At 38.3% G+C, this 15,202-nt stretch overlaps 1 protein-coding gene across 1 annotated transcript in view; it reads right to left on the bottom strand.

Moving 5' to 3' along the window:
* plxna2 (plexin A2) overlaps positions 1-15,202 on the bottom strand; it is a 207,192-nt gene that overhangs the window by 172,715 nt on the left and 19,275 nt on the right. Inside the window, exon 2 of the mRNA XM_060894004.1 lies at positions 1,669-2,999. Within this exon, the coding sequence (XP_060749987.1) occupies positions 1,669-2,871 (1,203 nt within the window). The 5' untranslated portion in view covers positions 2,872-2,999. The remainder of the gene's footprint in view (positions 1-1,668; positions 3,000-15,202) is intronic.

The following is a 15,202-nucleotide window of genomic DNA, read 5'->3' as shown; positions in this document are numbered from 1 at the left end:
TTTGTATTAGTATTCCTAATAATGCATTATGATATGTGTGCTTAGTTACACTTTACATTATTTATGTCTTTTTTATGTATCTTATTTATGTATCTTTCTTTCTTTCTTTCTTTCTTTCTTTCTTTCTTTCTTTGGGAATCCTTAATTTCTTATAATCTCTCTCTCTCTCTCTCTCTCTCTCTCTCTCTCTCTGTCTCTCTCTCTCTCTCTCTCTCTCTCTCTCTCTCTCTCTCTCTCTCTCTCTCTCTCTCTCTCTCTCTCTCTCTCTCTCTCTCTCTCTCTCTCTCTCTCTCTCTCACATGGTGTTATTCATTTCTGTTAAAACCAGGAGAGAAGAAGTCAGCTGAGAAGGCCACATCTGGTGGCATCTAAAATAGTCAGGAATAACTAGCAGGAAATTAAATAAAAACACTCCTGTCTGCCTCCACTGAGTGCACTGAGAATTTTTAATGTAAAAGGAGGTTATTTTTTATTTCAGAGGGAAAGGGGTGGGGAGTTGAAAAGTATATTATGTCTTTGTAAAAATATTTTCCTACTCCTGCTGGTTTTAAAAAAAGAAAAATAACTGTGTGGCATGAATAGGGCACTGACCCCTTCAAACCCTTTTGCTAGTAGGACTGATATGAGTAAGCTTAGAGTGCTTCCTGTGTAAATCATTAAAAATGTGCCCAGTGCAAGCCATTAAACACTATAGATTTATTGAGCAGGTATTGAGCAAAATCTTTTTCTGAGTGCATCTTCCCATAAGTGATGACACCTTCCTAATTCTAAAGAACAAAGCAAAAATGGCTGGAGACTTAAGTGCACCGTGGACCATTTTAATGAGATCTAGAAATACATGACCTGGCTGACAGGCCCATGGGTATTGATGGGAGATGTGTCAGCAGGGGTGTAATGGGGCTGAAAAGGTAACCATGAAAGGAAACCTCCCGACTGCTGCCGCTTAAACGGTGCAAGTAAGTGGTGCGTCTTTCCGCTGGGAAAACCTGCCAGCATTTGGCTGATAACTATCATAATTCCTTTCATTGCTATTATCAACTAAGGAAGAAAGACACAGAGGACATCAGCCTCCTGAGGCTACATTTCTTAACTGAATTTAAAAGGACTGTAGATACTATGCAGGGGCATAACGTGGAGTCCTGCACAGGGGTATTTGGACACAGCTTCTTTTCTCACAATCTCAGTCAGTTTCTCACCCCTGCTCTCTGTCCTATCTTCATACATGCGCTCCCAGACTAGAAAGGATTGGTATTACAGTGAAGGAGAACATTAGTGCTTTAATGCTTGCCAAGAAAAGTAAGTTGTCTAATGTCTTATTCAAACAGATTTGAATGTAACTTTTTGCCCTATCAGGGCTATAAACTTATTGCTTTTAGTTACAACTTGATAAGAGATTTCAAGGATAAAAGGAATTTGATGAGACTGAAGCCCTGTTGTGTCTGTCAGCTGTTAGACTATACATTCAGTCTGACTAGGAGTGTTTGACATCATTGGTTACTGAAAGTGTGATTTCTGAGACATTCTTCAAATAAGAAAATATTAAATATATATTAATTAATAAATATTAGGGCCTCCGTGTCTTTCTGAGCATTGTTGACCAAAATTTTCTTGTATTATTACTATTTAGGCTTCTTATATTTAATAACATGACAGTATTATAGCCCTTACCGCTTTAGTGCACTGAACATCTTTCCCCAGCAGCCAACTCAACTCCAGGTTGCCTTCTCCTTGGTAGCAGGACTGCAGGCGCTCCTTGATGCGGGCATTGATGTCCTTGATGGTAAAGATGCATAGGGCTGAATCATCAGGGGGACGGTGGTACTGTTTCTGGCCTTTAGAAAAGATAGCAAAGAGCACATCATCTGTGGCACTGATGTTGAGTGAGTTAGCAAGCACTCTTCCTGGTTTGGCCAGGTAGGCTGCCTGCAGCAGCCGGTACTCTACGCCATTGCGCACACAGCCAATAGGCAGTGACACATAGGAATGGAACTTGTGGTCATCTTTGCAGAGACGAACAATGCGCGAAATATAGAAGAGATCATTTGAGGAACCACTCGAGGCCATGCCGTTTTCTGGGGTCTCTGGTTGTACGGTTAAAAAGTAGACAAAATTGCCACTGGCAAAGCCATAGATATAGTATATGTCAAAGTGGGAGACCAGTGCTAGGGTGTCTGAAGGAATCTTGATTAGTGAGGAAACAAAATCAGTGTGCAGTTCATAGTCAAGCATGGCTGAGGACTCTGGGTCACGAGGAAGCTTGCGGCTTGAGATGGTCGGGAAGTAGTCTTGCTTTCCATCTACTGCAGTGCCAATGAAAAGTGTGCCATCCTTGCCCTGGGAAGGCACAATAACTCCATACATTGTGCCTGTTTGATTGACACTAGAGAGATAATGCTCTTTCTTGTGTGATGGTTCTACCAGTATGAAGAGGTCATCCAGCCGAAGTAGCTTGCATACACCCTGATAGAGGCTCCCACAGGCCAACAGCCTGTTCTGAGAGTAATCAATAAGGAGAAGCTTGTTGACATTGTTGGTAGAGACCAGTGGTTCAGAACATGGCTGGACTATAAGAGGGGGATAGCAGGCCTTGTTGTCTTCTTCTGGGCCAGTATCATGGGAGACTAGGAGAGTGAGGTTGCCAGAAAGCTTGTAGACACGATTAACAGCACCAATATAAAGCGCCCCTGTTGTCTGATGGACCGTCAGATGATTGAAAGACCATTCTCGCTTCTCAGGGTGAAATGTGGTAAATGGCTCTCCACTGCATGTTGTAGCAATGGTTAGCACCAGCACCCAGACACATAAGGGCAGTGTTAAAGAAATAGAAGAGTTTACTTGTAAAGTCCTTTGTGAATCTTGCTGGCCCTTCATGATCCCAAAGGATGGCAAGGAGTAAACAAAACAAGAAATTGAGCAGGCTATCAGAAGTTACAACCTTACTCTCAGAGTCCTAATGGTTAGACTGTATGGTTCTTATATTTCAGCGTCTTCACATGTTTCTGAAAAAGAAAGAAAGAAACAGAGGGCAAATGAGTAAGAATAAGGTCATCCTGACTCACATGTAAGTTAAATGGAAAGAGATAAATGTCAATGGAAAAAGCTGATAATTCACCAGGCTTACTGCCTTCGAGTTGCTATTCAATCACTCATGGACAATGGCCGGAAAGCTTTATCTGCACATTCCAAAGGAGTTGTCATGTAGGAAAGTACAATGACGGAAGGTGAAGCTTTATAGCAGCGGAAATTAACATGACCTGAAGTCATGCCACCAACTCATACAGTAAGTGAAGTATTTAACTACAGCTTGCTGCATGATCAGTGTTTCTCTAACAGAATGTCTGATGAATCAGTACATTATTAAATGACTAATTATTAAAGACATAAATCAAATGACTATTAATAAGCAAAACTGCTATGAATGCATGTTAACATTTTTGATTTATGCATGCATGATGAATAGAAGTTACGAAATCCTCAATTCAGAATTTTTATTTCTAGAAAATATCAGTTGTGCCTATTTATTGCCTTCACAAGTGTCATTTATTTCCATCTGGCCCTAATTGCTCTGAAGGTAAAAAAAGAGCACAGTATGGAATTTTTGTATCAGTCTTTTGAAAAGAGCTTCAGAGATCTGCCTACTTTATACAATAAATCAAAAGGGAGGCCCCTTTCTCAAGTGTATCTTGGGGAGTTAATTATCTCATCCACCACACAGGGAGGCCTGAATCTTATTACTGAAACAAAGTGTGAACAAATTGGGTGCCAGTTCCATGCACCCTTCTTTACTCTCTGCTCTTTAAGAGGGCTGTTTAACAGGATCTGAATCTATTAATTATGCTTTCCAATTTTGTTCCTGTGTTTTTCCTCCCCTCTTTTTACCTCTACATCTGACACAATCAAAGCCTGGGGGAATTAATCATTGGCAGCAGAGTAATCATTCCTAAACGAATCAGGCCACCATTAGAGATACCAGTGCTGTCATCCAGCCACATCCACCACATTTGTATTCTTTGTTATTCGTCCCTGGCTGCTCTGCATACATTATCACAGGCGAGCGACATAAGAGGGCAGCAAATGGAGACAATGGATGCGCCTCTGAAAATCAAGTATGTGCTTCTGAAAACTCAGCTTAGCAACCCAGTATATGTAATTACATGAAATAAAGTGGCACATTTAACAGAATGCCAATCAGTGGACCATTAGGTGCCATTATTCCTTATATTTACATTTTTAAAAGAAAAGAACAGATTTTGACAAAATTGCATTCAGGTGTCCTGATGCCCTTTTACATACCAAACAGCTGACAGTACATATGCTTGCCTGATGAGTTTCAGAAATGTACTCTTGATATTGTTCCCTCACTGCCCTGACTCAACCTTCAACTTCACTGCTGTACAACCTGTACTTTCACTGGGCTCTGGGGTACCTTTATAAACCTGAAAACCTGATTGGTACAGCAAATTGGGAGGCATGGTATGAGATGATCCCAAGAGCAGAGCATTAGCATGGCTATAAAAGGGGTTATAAAGCCAGGCCTGTGCCTGGGACTGCCCTTTATGCAATTTCATTGTTACAGTTTGCACATGTTTGACGTGCAAAGGTACATCCCTCTAGAGCAGTTATTAGAGACCTGCTGAGGCAGTACTTTAATCTAACCCAGAACCCCTTTTGCCTTTAGGGACAAACAATACCAATCCCCTTTTCAACAACTTTATTTTTCACAAATCACCTCTCTTACAATCCTGTATATTACTGCTAAAATGTGTGTTTCTTTGTTTATTATGTTCTCTCCATTTTTTCATGCCTGTCTCTTTTCAATATTCACAAATGCAGAACTGAAGAGAGAGGGCTGATACTTGGTGTCCTTTTATTGTCTGGGGTAATTATGCTTGCTTTGAATCAAATTGGAAAAAAAAAAAGAAGTAAGATATTAACATGTCAGTGTTAGCACCTGCAAATCATGGCCATGTCAACCCACAGCCCACATCAATAGCAGGGCAATTTCAGCAAGTGCCAACATTGTCTGGTAGGGATGAGAAAGCTAGCATGTTGACAGGACTGTATTTTGCCATAGCGATGAGTCACAGCCTCATGTTGCACCAGTGGGAAAGTAGCAGCTTTCTAATTCGGCTTCACTGCTTTGACCACACAAACACTTGCAGTTTAGGGCCACCAATGTAAGTGTAAATTCCACCCACTGATTTACAGATTTGTAGCTATTTATGTAGATGCAATGCATGCATTCAATTTGCATGCATTATTCTAGCATCTTTTTATATTCCTTAATTTCAGATCATTTTATTCATTTCTCCTCAGGTCATATATCCTTATTTCACAGTAACCATCCATCAGGCAAGAGAAAGGTCACACATTCTACTTTCAAGCTGATAAGCCACCAGCTATGCAACACCTCTGAGCAGCTCATCACAACTGAAGTGCTAAACTACTTTCTACATATCAGTAATTATCACCAAAATAAAGCAATATGTCTGAAACTGGGTAAAAAAAACATTGACTCATCAGTTCTTCATCTGCTTGAAATGCATCCAATTGCATTGCCCTTTAATTTGTTGCCATTGTCAGAAAATGACATAGTGTGCATTTACTGCAGCCAGTCAGGTTCTTGAGTTCTAAAGCATAATTATAACATTGGCATTCCAATTTAGAGCAACATTATAGAAATTTATGACTGCAGTGGCAATAAAGGAACCAGCTGTAATTTCTGTAAGCCGGAATTCAATGGGTATCAAGACAGTTACTGTATAACCATAGTTAGTTATAGATACAGTGAATCTAAAAATATTCTCAATGCAGTTTGATTTTAGATGATTATTTTCATTACCATTTATTTTTATTTTAAAGCACAAATTAAAATGCTATACCTTGGATCCAGCTAAAATACCTGCTCTTAACAACAGCATATTAATGCAAGAGACAAACTTGCAACTGACCTGATAGATTTTGCATCTTCCAATACTTGTTTAATTTATTTGTTTGTTTGGTTAGATGGTTGATTGGGTGGTTGAATTGTTTCTTTGATTTGTTTTATATTTATTTATTTAATGTTAAATATAGTTTTTTTTATTAAGAGAAAAGAAATTTATAAATAAATGGATAAATATAAATTTCATTTTAAGCATTATAATTTTTATTCAGATTTTTTCAATTTCTGTAAAGCTGTTTTGAATGTCCATTTTTAGAATTGTAGAACTGAATTTAAAGGAAGAATCTAGATGCATCCAAGAATCTACATTTCCCCTCACCTTAATATACTTACTATCCAAATTCACATACATCAATGATAATTTAAAGATACGATTCACAACATGAGAAGTTGAAAAAACTAAATTACCGTAATCCTAGGCAGCGCTGGGAAAACACAATTTTATGAATATCTCTACAAAATAATTCTGAAGAGTAGAGAATGGAAACAGGAAACCACTGCATTTCACAAACCAAGTGGCCTGTGATTATGGTGTGAAAATAGCTGTCTTAATGAACAGTAAGGAAAAGCAAACCACATGTTAGTGTTAACAGCCCCATCATACAAGTACCCTGTGGATTGCCTTTGCTTAGTCAGCTCATCTGTGTTAACATCTCTTTGCTGGTGTTGGTTAGGCTAAACAAAATTTTAGTATGCTTTGTCAATATGAATCTTGACATGAATCCTGCCGGGAATGTTGTGGCACATAATCTCGGGAAATGAAATTTTTGCCATATTTTGGTTTAGATATGAGTATTTTTTAATAGGGCAAGGGGAATTAAGCACTGCCCTTAATTTAATGAACCGCTTTTAAAATCCATGTGCCAACCTTTCTGTAGTCACCAAGTCCAGATAAAGAGTTCAAGATGATTTAGTCAGCTGAACCAATTTTCCCTTACTAAGATTCTTAGTAACAGAACAAAATTAGTTTGATCTTCCAGATTTCATAACGCTTTATAGTGTTACGCAGTAGAACAAAATTGCACTTCATTTCCGGGATTCATTTTATCATTTTGAAGAGTCACATTTAAGCAAATTATTTCAATGGTTACATACAACAAGAATAATAATCAATACACATGTGTATCAAAGCTGATACAACAGACATAACCAAATTATTTCAGCAGCTTAAAAGCTATATACAGCTCAAATTAGTGGAGGTACTCTCTTCTTTGTTATTCTAATGTTAAAAATAAAAATTCTGGAAGAAGTCTTTTTCTTTTGTAAGCATGTGACTGATAAAACAATTAGTCTATGAAGTTAGTCCATTAGTCTTTATTTCTTGCCTGACATTTTCTGGTGGCGATAATGAGAGGCTTTGCTAGTGTGGGGTGTCATGCCAGAGTAGTGATATTTATAATTTCTTTTGTCTCCTTTGGAACCATCTGCAGCATGAGGCAGCCTCGCTCTCCCCATGCCAGCTCAAAGAGTCAGCTTCCGATATACAGCACATTTACCTCCCACTTGGGAGGAATAACACAGTAAAGTGGGCACAGATTACACTCACCCTGACTGCATGTCTTCCTGTCAACTCTTCTCTCTGTACTATTTTACTTGGTCTGTGTTTGGACCGAAAATGTTACGACTGCTCACAGCTGCCAAATAATACCATATGTATACCCACAGCCCAAACCATAGAGCTTCAAGATTTTTCCATTATATATGCCAGTTATTCAATTTTCATCCATGTTTCCAGACAGGCTATGTATACAGTAAAATGGGAAAGAGATTGCAGTTGAATATGGACCACAGAAAAAGGTCCTTTGACTGATTTGTCACCATGCCATGTGGACATCTAGCTAAGGAGTCCCAAGTAGTTTTTATTGTTATGCCCAAGCCAATGGGATTGGATGCTTTAAATCTCATGTAAACTGGAACAACTGGTTAGATCTCAGGCATGAAAACCTTTCTTTCATTCTTTCTTTCTTTCTTTCTTTCTTTCTTTCTTTCTTTCTTTCTTTCTTTCTTTCTTTCTTTCTTTCTTGGGGATTAGGGATTAATATTCCATTGATAGTAGAAGCAGAAGAAGTAGAAGAAGTGAGTGGACTGGCTAAACTGTGGGAGTGGGTGGACTGGTCAAATTATCTGTGTGAGTGGGTGGACTGGTCAAACTGTCTGTGTGAGTGGGTGGACTGGTTACACTGTCTGTGTGAGCGAGTGAACTGGTTAAAATGTCTGTGGGAGTGGGTGAACTGGTCAAATTGTATGTGTGAGTGAGTGGACTGGTCAAACTGTTTTTGAGTGGGTGGACTGGTCAAACTGTCTGTGTGAGTGGGTGGACTAGTCAAATTGTATGTGTGAGTGGGTGGATTGGTCAAACTGTTTTTGAGTGGGTGGACTGGTCAAACTGTCTGTGTGAGTGGGTGGACTGGTCAAACTGTCTGTGTGAGTGGGTGGACTGGTTAAAATGTCTGTGGGAGTGGGTGGACTGGTCAAATTGTATGTGTGAGTGGGAGGACTGGTCAAACTGTTTTTGAGTGGGTGGAGTGGTCAAACTGTTATTATGAGTTGGTGGACTGGTCAAACTATCTGTGTGAGTGGGTGGACTAGTCAAACTTTCTGCTGGAGCAGGTAAGCTAGATAAGAAGAAAGATAAAAAAAAACCCTTCAATTCACATTCTCTGTAATTAGACAGCAATCCTCACATCATTGCTCCAGAATAATGGGATAGTGTTAGCCACCCTTGGGCACAATGACCTCTAATCAGTGTCCTCTTCATTAATGACATAGAAAGTAGGCAGATAAACATAGATTAATTAATGCATTTTTTCTCAGTGATTTTAAGAGAACTATTACACATACTATAGCTAAAAGAACCATTAGTATAACAGGCACAAGGCAGAGGTCAAAGTCCTGGACACGTAATTAGCAGTGATCTGAACTGGGACTACAGTTGTGTAGTTCACTTGAACAGCTAAGCCTTCAGGGTGGTTCTAAACATGTTGTGAATTTAAAATATTCTGCTCTTAGGCAATGTGTTTTGGATTTGTCTCGATATTTGTGTCTTCACGTTGCACAGAGCTGAGTGATATAGCTCTGAATAAAGCATATCAAAGTGTATTATATCCCTTGCAGAATGCAATCCTCAGCAAAAAGGCATGTCATAATGACATTAGAATTAGCAGGGATCAGATACTTCTCTTATCTTTAAAGGCGGGTGTTTGAATCTAATCTCTACCTTTCACCCTGAACCTGCAGAGACACCCTGCTGCCTCCTCTTTCTCGCTTCAGTTAGGCTCAAATGAATGTTTAGCACTTTCTTTAGCTCACTGAAACAGACCTTTGGCATCACTCAGGAATGATCCGAATATTATCGTTTATTGCATTTCTGTTTCACTGCTCACGGTCACAGCTTCACAGATCACATATACATTCACTCAAGAGAGCTTTAACTAACAAGAGGATGTAGTCCTTACATAATGCTTCAGATAGTTACTTACAGCCTCTCACAACCACACACATAGGTTCAATCAGTGTTCATCAGGATTGTCTGTCAATTCTTAGCCAGGTTTCTATTAGAACTTATTAACATACATTTCTATTGAAAATGTGGTGATATGGAGGCACTAGAATTACAAACAAGCATCATGTCACCAGAAGCCACAGGTAGGAGATGTAAACCCATCGGTTTTGCAGAAGTAAATGAAGTAAATAATGTTCTCTGATTGACACTGCACATTGCTTAAAAGAGAAGTCTCTGTCTGAGTTCAGCTTGCACAGAATTCCCATATTTTGGGAGTCAATATTTGGGAGAGGTGGCAGATAACGCATGGGGAGATTGTTAGTGAATATAAATTTGTCACTGGCTGTATTTTCTGAATTTGAACCTATTTCAATACCAAAGCTGTCTATTTACAGGGGGTTCAGTGGACTTTTATCTCAAATAGCAGGCACAGACCTATTTAGTAGACTCAAATCTTTTCAGTGTGTCTGATTATCTATCTAAAGCCCCAGATACCCAGTTCATCCTCACAACAGATACAAACAAATATAAAACAGCTTGTAATTGTGCTGTACTGTAAACAGACAGCATTTAATCCACTCTCTTTCTATATTCTGAATCTTTAACACATTTTGTTTTTGTTTTTTTTATCGCAGTACAAAACATTTAAATGAAGTCAATTAGCATATATAATTATGTTTTAAAGACCCAGTTGGTTGATTGATCTTGTGCAGCAATGTATAGCAATGCAACTGCTTTAGTGATCAACTCTTGTTGATTTCAACTCTTGTTAACCTTGAAAGTGAAAACCTCCAACTCAAACATAGGGTCAGTCGATCTGGGTCAGAACAGATTTAAGATTTCAAATTCTTTACTCATTCACTTCCATTTACAGTATGATAGATCACAATGATGAAGCACAAAAAAGCTGAACATCGTAAAACAAAAGCAATTGGATGGGGTGCAGTTGAGGTTTTATGCATACAGAACTAGATAAACTGTCTGAGGATATTCACAGATGTGTTACTCCAGGCCTTTCTATATGATAGATGCCATGCTTTTGCAGCTACTGCTGCAGAGCAATTATGCAGATGGCCAATTTTAAAGTTCAGTAAAATATCAATTCTCTGTGGAATGATCAGACCAAAACTTTTCTAAAATGTCACAAATCAGGACCATTTGAATGAAATATAGACCTTTTTATATCCCACCTATCCATCATTCCCAAATCACCTTAGGAGCTCATTGATATCCAATTCAAAAGAAGACTGATCCTCGTGCCTTTAATCTTCATCTGAACCAGAAGTATGATTTCCCAGAAGGCACCTGAATGAACAGCTTTCGTTTACCTTGGGTCGGTGTGTGTTAGCGATCAGAGGCATGGCTGGCAGCTTGGTAGGGAAGCCTGCCCATGTGATGCGCTGGCACCCAAGAGAGAGGGAGAGGCAGAAAAACCAGAGCCATTCATTATTCCAGCTGGGCAACAACCGGTTACAACAGCAGCCACAACTCCAAAAACTGGCATTCACCCACACAGAGACCATTATCTACAGCAGATTTACGCAGCCTGGTGCAGAAAGAGAGAGGGTGAGAGAGAGAGAGAGAGAGAGAGAGAGAGAGAGAGAGAGAGAGAGAGAGAGAGAGAGAGACTTACGGTAGTCTTAAAAAAGTAACAGCAAGTAGAAAATAAAAGAGAAATAATGGAAGAATAAGAGACAAAGGATGATATAAATATGTAGAATAAAGGAAGCATGAGTATGTGGATTTTATAGCTTAATAAGCCACTATGCACTTTTTATGGCACAATCAACGCAAACAGGACCAGTGTTGCTACAGTCAGCTTAGCCTGAAAGCCTCCTAAAATCCAATGAGTTACATAACCGATTCAGAGAAATGAAAGGGTGCTTCATTCAAGAGGCTGCTGTTTCCCGCTAGCACACGTCTGTCACTAATCATTAATCACAGCTACTGTGTATCATGACATAGTTGTAACAAAGAACCACTCTGTACACATCAGGGAGCAGAGCTCACACCATGGAGATTTAAATACTCTTTTACTATAGAGCTAATGCACAAAGAAATGCATACTCATCCTAAATGTAAGTATGAATGTAAGATATAAGATCACAAATCTGATCCCATATAAATGCAATATAGAGTATATTCCCTCTTCTTTGTTTGGGATCATTACTCCGTGCCCCATCTAACTCTTTCACACCCACAGACACACACACACACACACACACACACACACACACACACACACACACACACACAGTTCTTGGCAGGGCTGTACAGCAGAGTCTCTTTCTATGTTCTATGTTGAGAGAGAACATAGGAAGAAATTAATGGGATTGGCATCTATCTAATTGATCAGTGCCACCCCCCCCCCCCCCCCAATGGTCAGTGTCAAGTCCATTAATCCCTGACTGATACCATGCTGCACAGCATCCCATTGTTCTACACACCAGACCCAGTGCCAAAAACAAATCCTCAACAATATAATAATATTCCATTTAATAATATAATACGGTATATGCTTATTTATTTATTAGTAGAATGATCATCTCTCTCTACCAGTTAAGATAATAATAACTTTTAATACTTCTGGGGACTTGGGTCTAAAAGGGTATTCAAAATGGTTTATAAAAATAGGGCTTCTACTTTCGTTTGAGAAAGAAAAGAAGGCTCAGACAACAAATGTTCATTAGTTTTCTGTTAGAAGACATGTAAATTTATGTAAGGAGTCTAGGGGTATCATATGTAACAGTCAGTAAGTTTTCCAGTGCCTACATCGGAATCTACATCGGAAGTTAAGCACATTAAAAGTAACTATAAGTACAAAAAAGTGTGATGCGTCATTCATTAATAAATTAGAATTCTTTGAGCAACCAGTTACTGTGAGCCTGTATCCTGCATCCTCAGAGTCCTGATTTTAGCTGACAAAAGAAAATCATCACCTGGTTTCATGAATCTAGTTTTCTTCTTTTTCATGTGAATGATTTGAACAGAATTTGGCATCAACAGCATGAATTCAAGGACTCCAACCTATTGTCTTAACATACTGGTGCCGTTGAATGCTGCAGCCTCACTTGAGTATCGTTTCTGATCAAGTGCATCCCTTTTTAGCTGCTTTTTTCCACCATCTTATAATAGTTACTTCCAGCATGATAATGTGGCATGTTACAAAGTACAAGTTATCTTAAACTGGTTCCCTGAACATGAAAATATACACATACTTCAGTGGCCTCCTAATTTATCAGATCTGAATCCAACAGAGCCATCTTTGTGAAGTGGAATAATGGGAGATTTGTAGCATTAATGTAAGCTGCAATCAAGTCAACATGAACCAGAATCCATGCCTCTAAGAACTAAGGTTCTACCCAGCACTAGTATAGGCATATAATAAATCTTGTATAATAAATTGGCCAGTGAGTGTATATGTATGAGTGCTCAAAGATCACTTAACTTAAACTGACTCATAGTTCACACTTTTATATTCTAAATAGAACAGACTTGTTAAGGTCATCCATGAGTCTGATTGTAGTCTATTGGTGTATTTATGACATACATTTCTTATTGAGCTAGCTTGCATAGTTTGAATGACTGATAAAGCTGTTTGAAAGGAGAATACTCAACTCTTTCATAAATTTCACCAGCTAACTAAAATCAAAATTAGCCAATTCATTTTGTGCTAGGAAGTATGCTAATGCTGTAATATTTAAGCCCACATATCTCTTCTCCACTCTGTTGCTGCAATTACAATGCCATTTGGTTTAGTTACACTGCCTAGTAAACTACTGTATATAGTAACTAAGAAACTTGTTTCTTTCTGACCACTGTGATCTGTGGTTCATCATCAGCTCTTATATTTCAGTCCAGGTTTGTCTGGTTTTTTTTTAGTTCATGTCAACATACAACAATAGATGCTGTTAGGAGGACAGAAACTTGGTTCCTCTCACCAGTGAGATATTAATACTGCATGCAGAAGGATCACAAAATAGAGACAGTGAGGGAGAGAGAGACAGAGAGCGAGACTGGCTGTGTAAGCCTGTGGGCACATGAAACTTTGAAATAATTTATGATTTCTTTTTTCTATTCATTTATTAATTTTAGAAGTAGATATGACTAGAGTTTTTTAAAATGTGCTGGAAATTAGGATCATAGGAAAATATCAGTGCCAAGGTGGTGTAATGAGGCCAACAGTGGCAAGTCTATTATTCCACCAACACCACAGATAATTTTTCATATTTATTAACAAGTCATACTGGTTTTTAACCACTTATTCATATATTTACTGTTTGACAATGTTCTAGAGATCCTGATAACATTTCTATATAACAAAATTTAAAAATATCTTATATTATGTGGGGCATCTGCCAAAAAAGTCTTTGTGAATGAGTTGTTAATGTACTAGAAGAGGTTGAAGTACTAGACTATGCTCATTAACCTGTATTTGTTTATAATCATTTAATGAATTAACACACTGTCAGACTGGAGAATTAAACAATGTTAAATAGTGTTAAAGAGTATAGTGTCTGGAACTGCAACAGTTAAACAGCCATACAACAATGGTGCAGAAAGCCAACAAACATCATCTGTCAGAAACCATTAGCTATGCTGTAAAGGCTTTCATGCTGGCTAAAGAAGGCAGCTTCTAGAAACTATTTTATGGGCTTGAATACACCAGTCTGTGCCAATCCTCTCAAAATGCTTATTGTATTAGACCAGGCAAGAAAAGCTAAGAGACATGGAGAGTAACTCACAGAGCACTGAGATGCAGCTAATGTGTGTGCAAATGTAGTTTGCATGAAACCAAAAACCATGTTGTTTTCTGAGCAACAAATGCCTTGTAAATATCACTCAGAAAGCGCTCGAGAGGTTTCAGTAGGTATCAGTAGATGCTGCTTGTTCTTTTGTCTGACATGACATCACTCAAACCTGATGCTGAGAGAAAGAGTTTGCTTCCTGCATCACTTTTCTGCTCTTTACACCCGTCTCATATTGCACTCAGATATCCTCAAATCTTATTCTGAGCTCTGATGCCCAATTTCAGGAACCAACATTAGTCCATTATAGCAGACACAGCAGGGGTATCTGAAATCTCTCTCTCTCTCTCTTGCTCTCTTCTCTCTCTTTCTATTTAATTTCATCAAAAAAAAAAAAAAAAAACTCAAATTAAGTCCATAACTTGTTACTCAGCCTTATGCCTGTCTGAATGTGAGGCAATAATAGAGGTATCTGTATTTGTACAGCTCACTCTCTCTCTCTTCTTCTCTCACACACTCTCCATCTTTCTTCATTCAAAGCATCACCAGCTTTGATTTACAGCTATGAAGGTTTAAGCACCATCTAAAGCAGGCAGACATGTTACCGAATTCTTGATTTGAATGGTCACTTGATTTTGTAAAACAGTGACTCTGACATTAGATCAAGTTGCAATGTTTATATTAATGCAGTCATTTAATCCATTATAGTTACTATAATGGTTTGAGAAACAGGAGAGTCTTCAGGACTATAGAGGGCTTTGTGGTTTCTCTGTAAAATGAAAATTAGCATTATTTTTGTCTTATTAGCCACCCTTTAATTGATTATTTTCTTTAACAGTATAGTTAACGTGTTTTATTTTGTATCCAATTAGCACATTTGTACAAAACAGCAGCAACACAAGAGTGTCAAAAGCAGGATTACAACATGTTTAAAACATTTCTTAAATAAAATATAGCACAATTTCATAAATATATCTTACACAACACATTTATAGTCTATAAATTGAT

This window comes from Tachysurus vachellii, chromosome 19 (assembly GCF_030014155.1).
Source record: "Tachysurus vachellii isolate PV-2020 chromosome 19, HZAU_Pvac_v1, whole genome shotgun sequence".
Classification (NCBI taxonomy): domain Eukaryota; kingdom Metazoa; phylum Chordata; class Actinopteri; order Siluriformes; family Bagridae; genus Tachysurus; species Tachysurus vachellii.
This window is presented reverse-complemented; position numbering and strand designations above follow the sequence as displayed.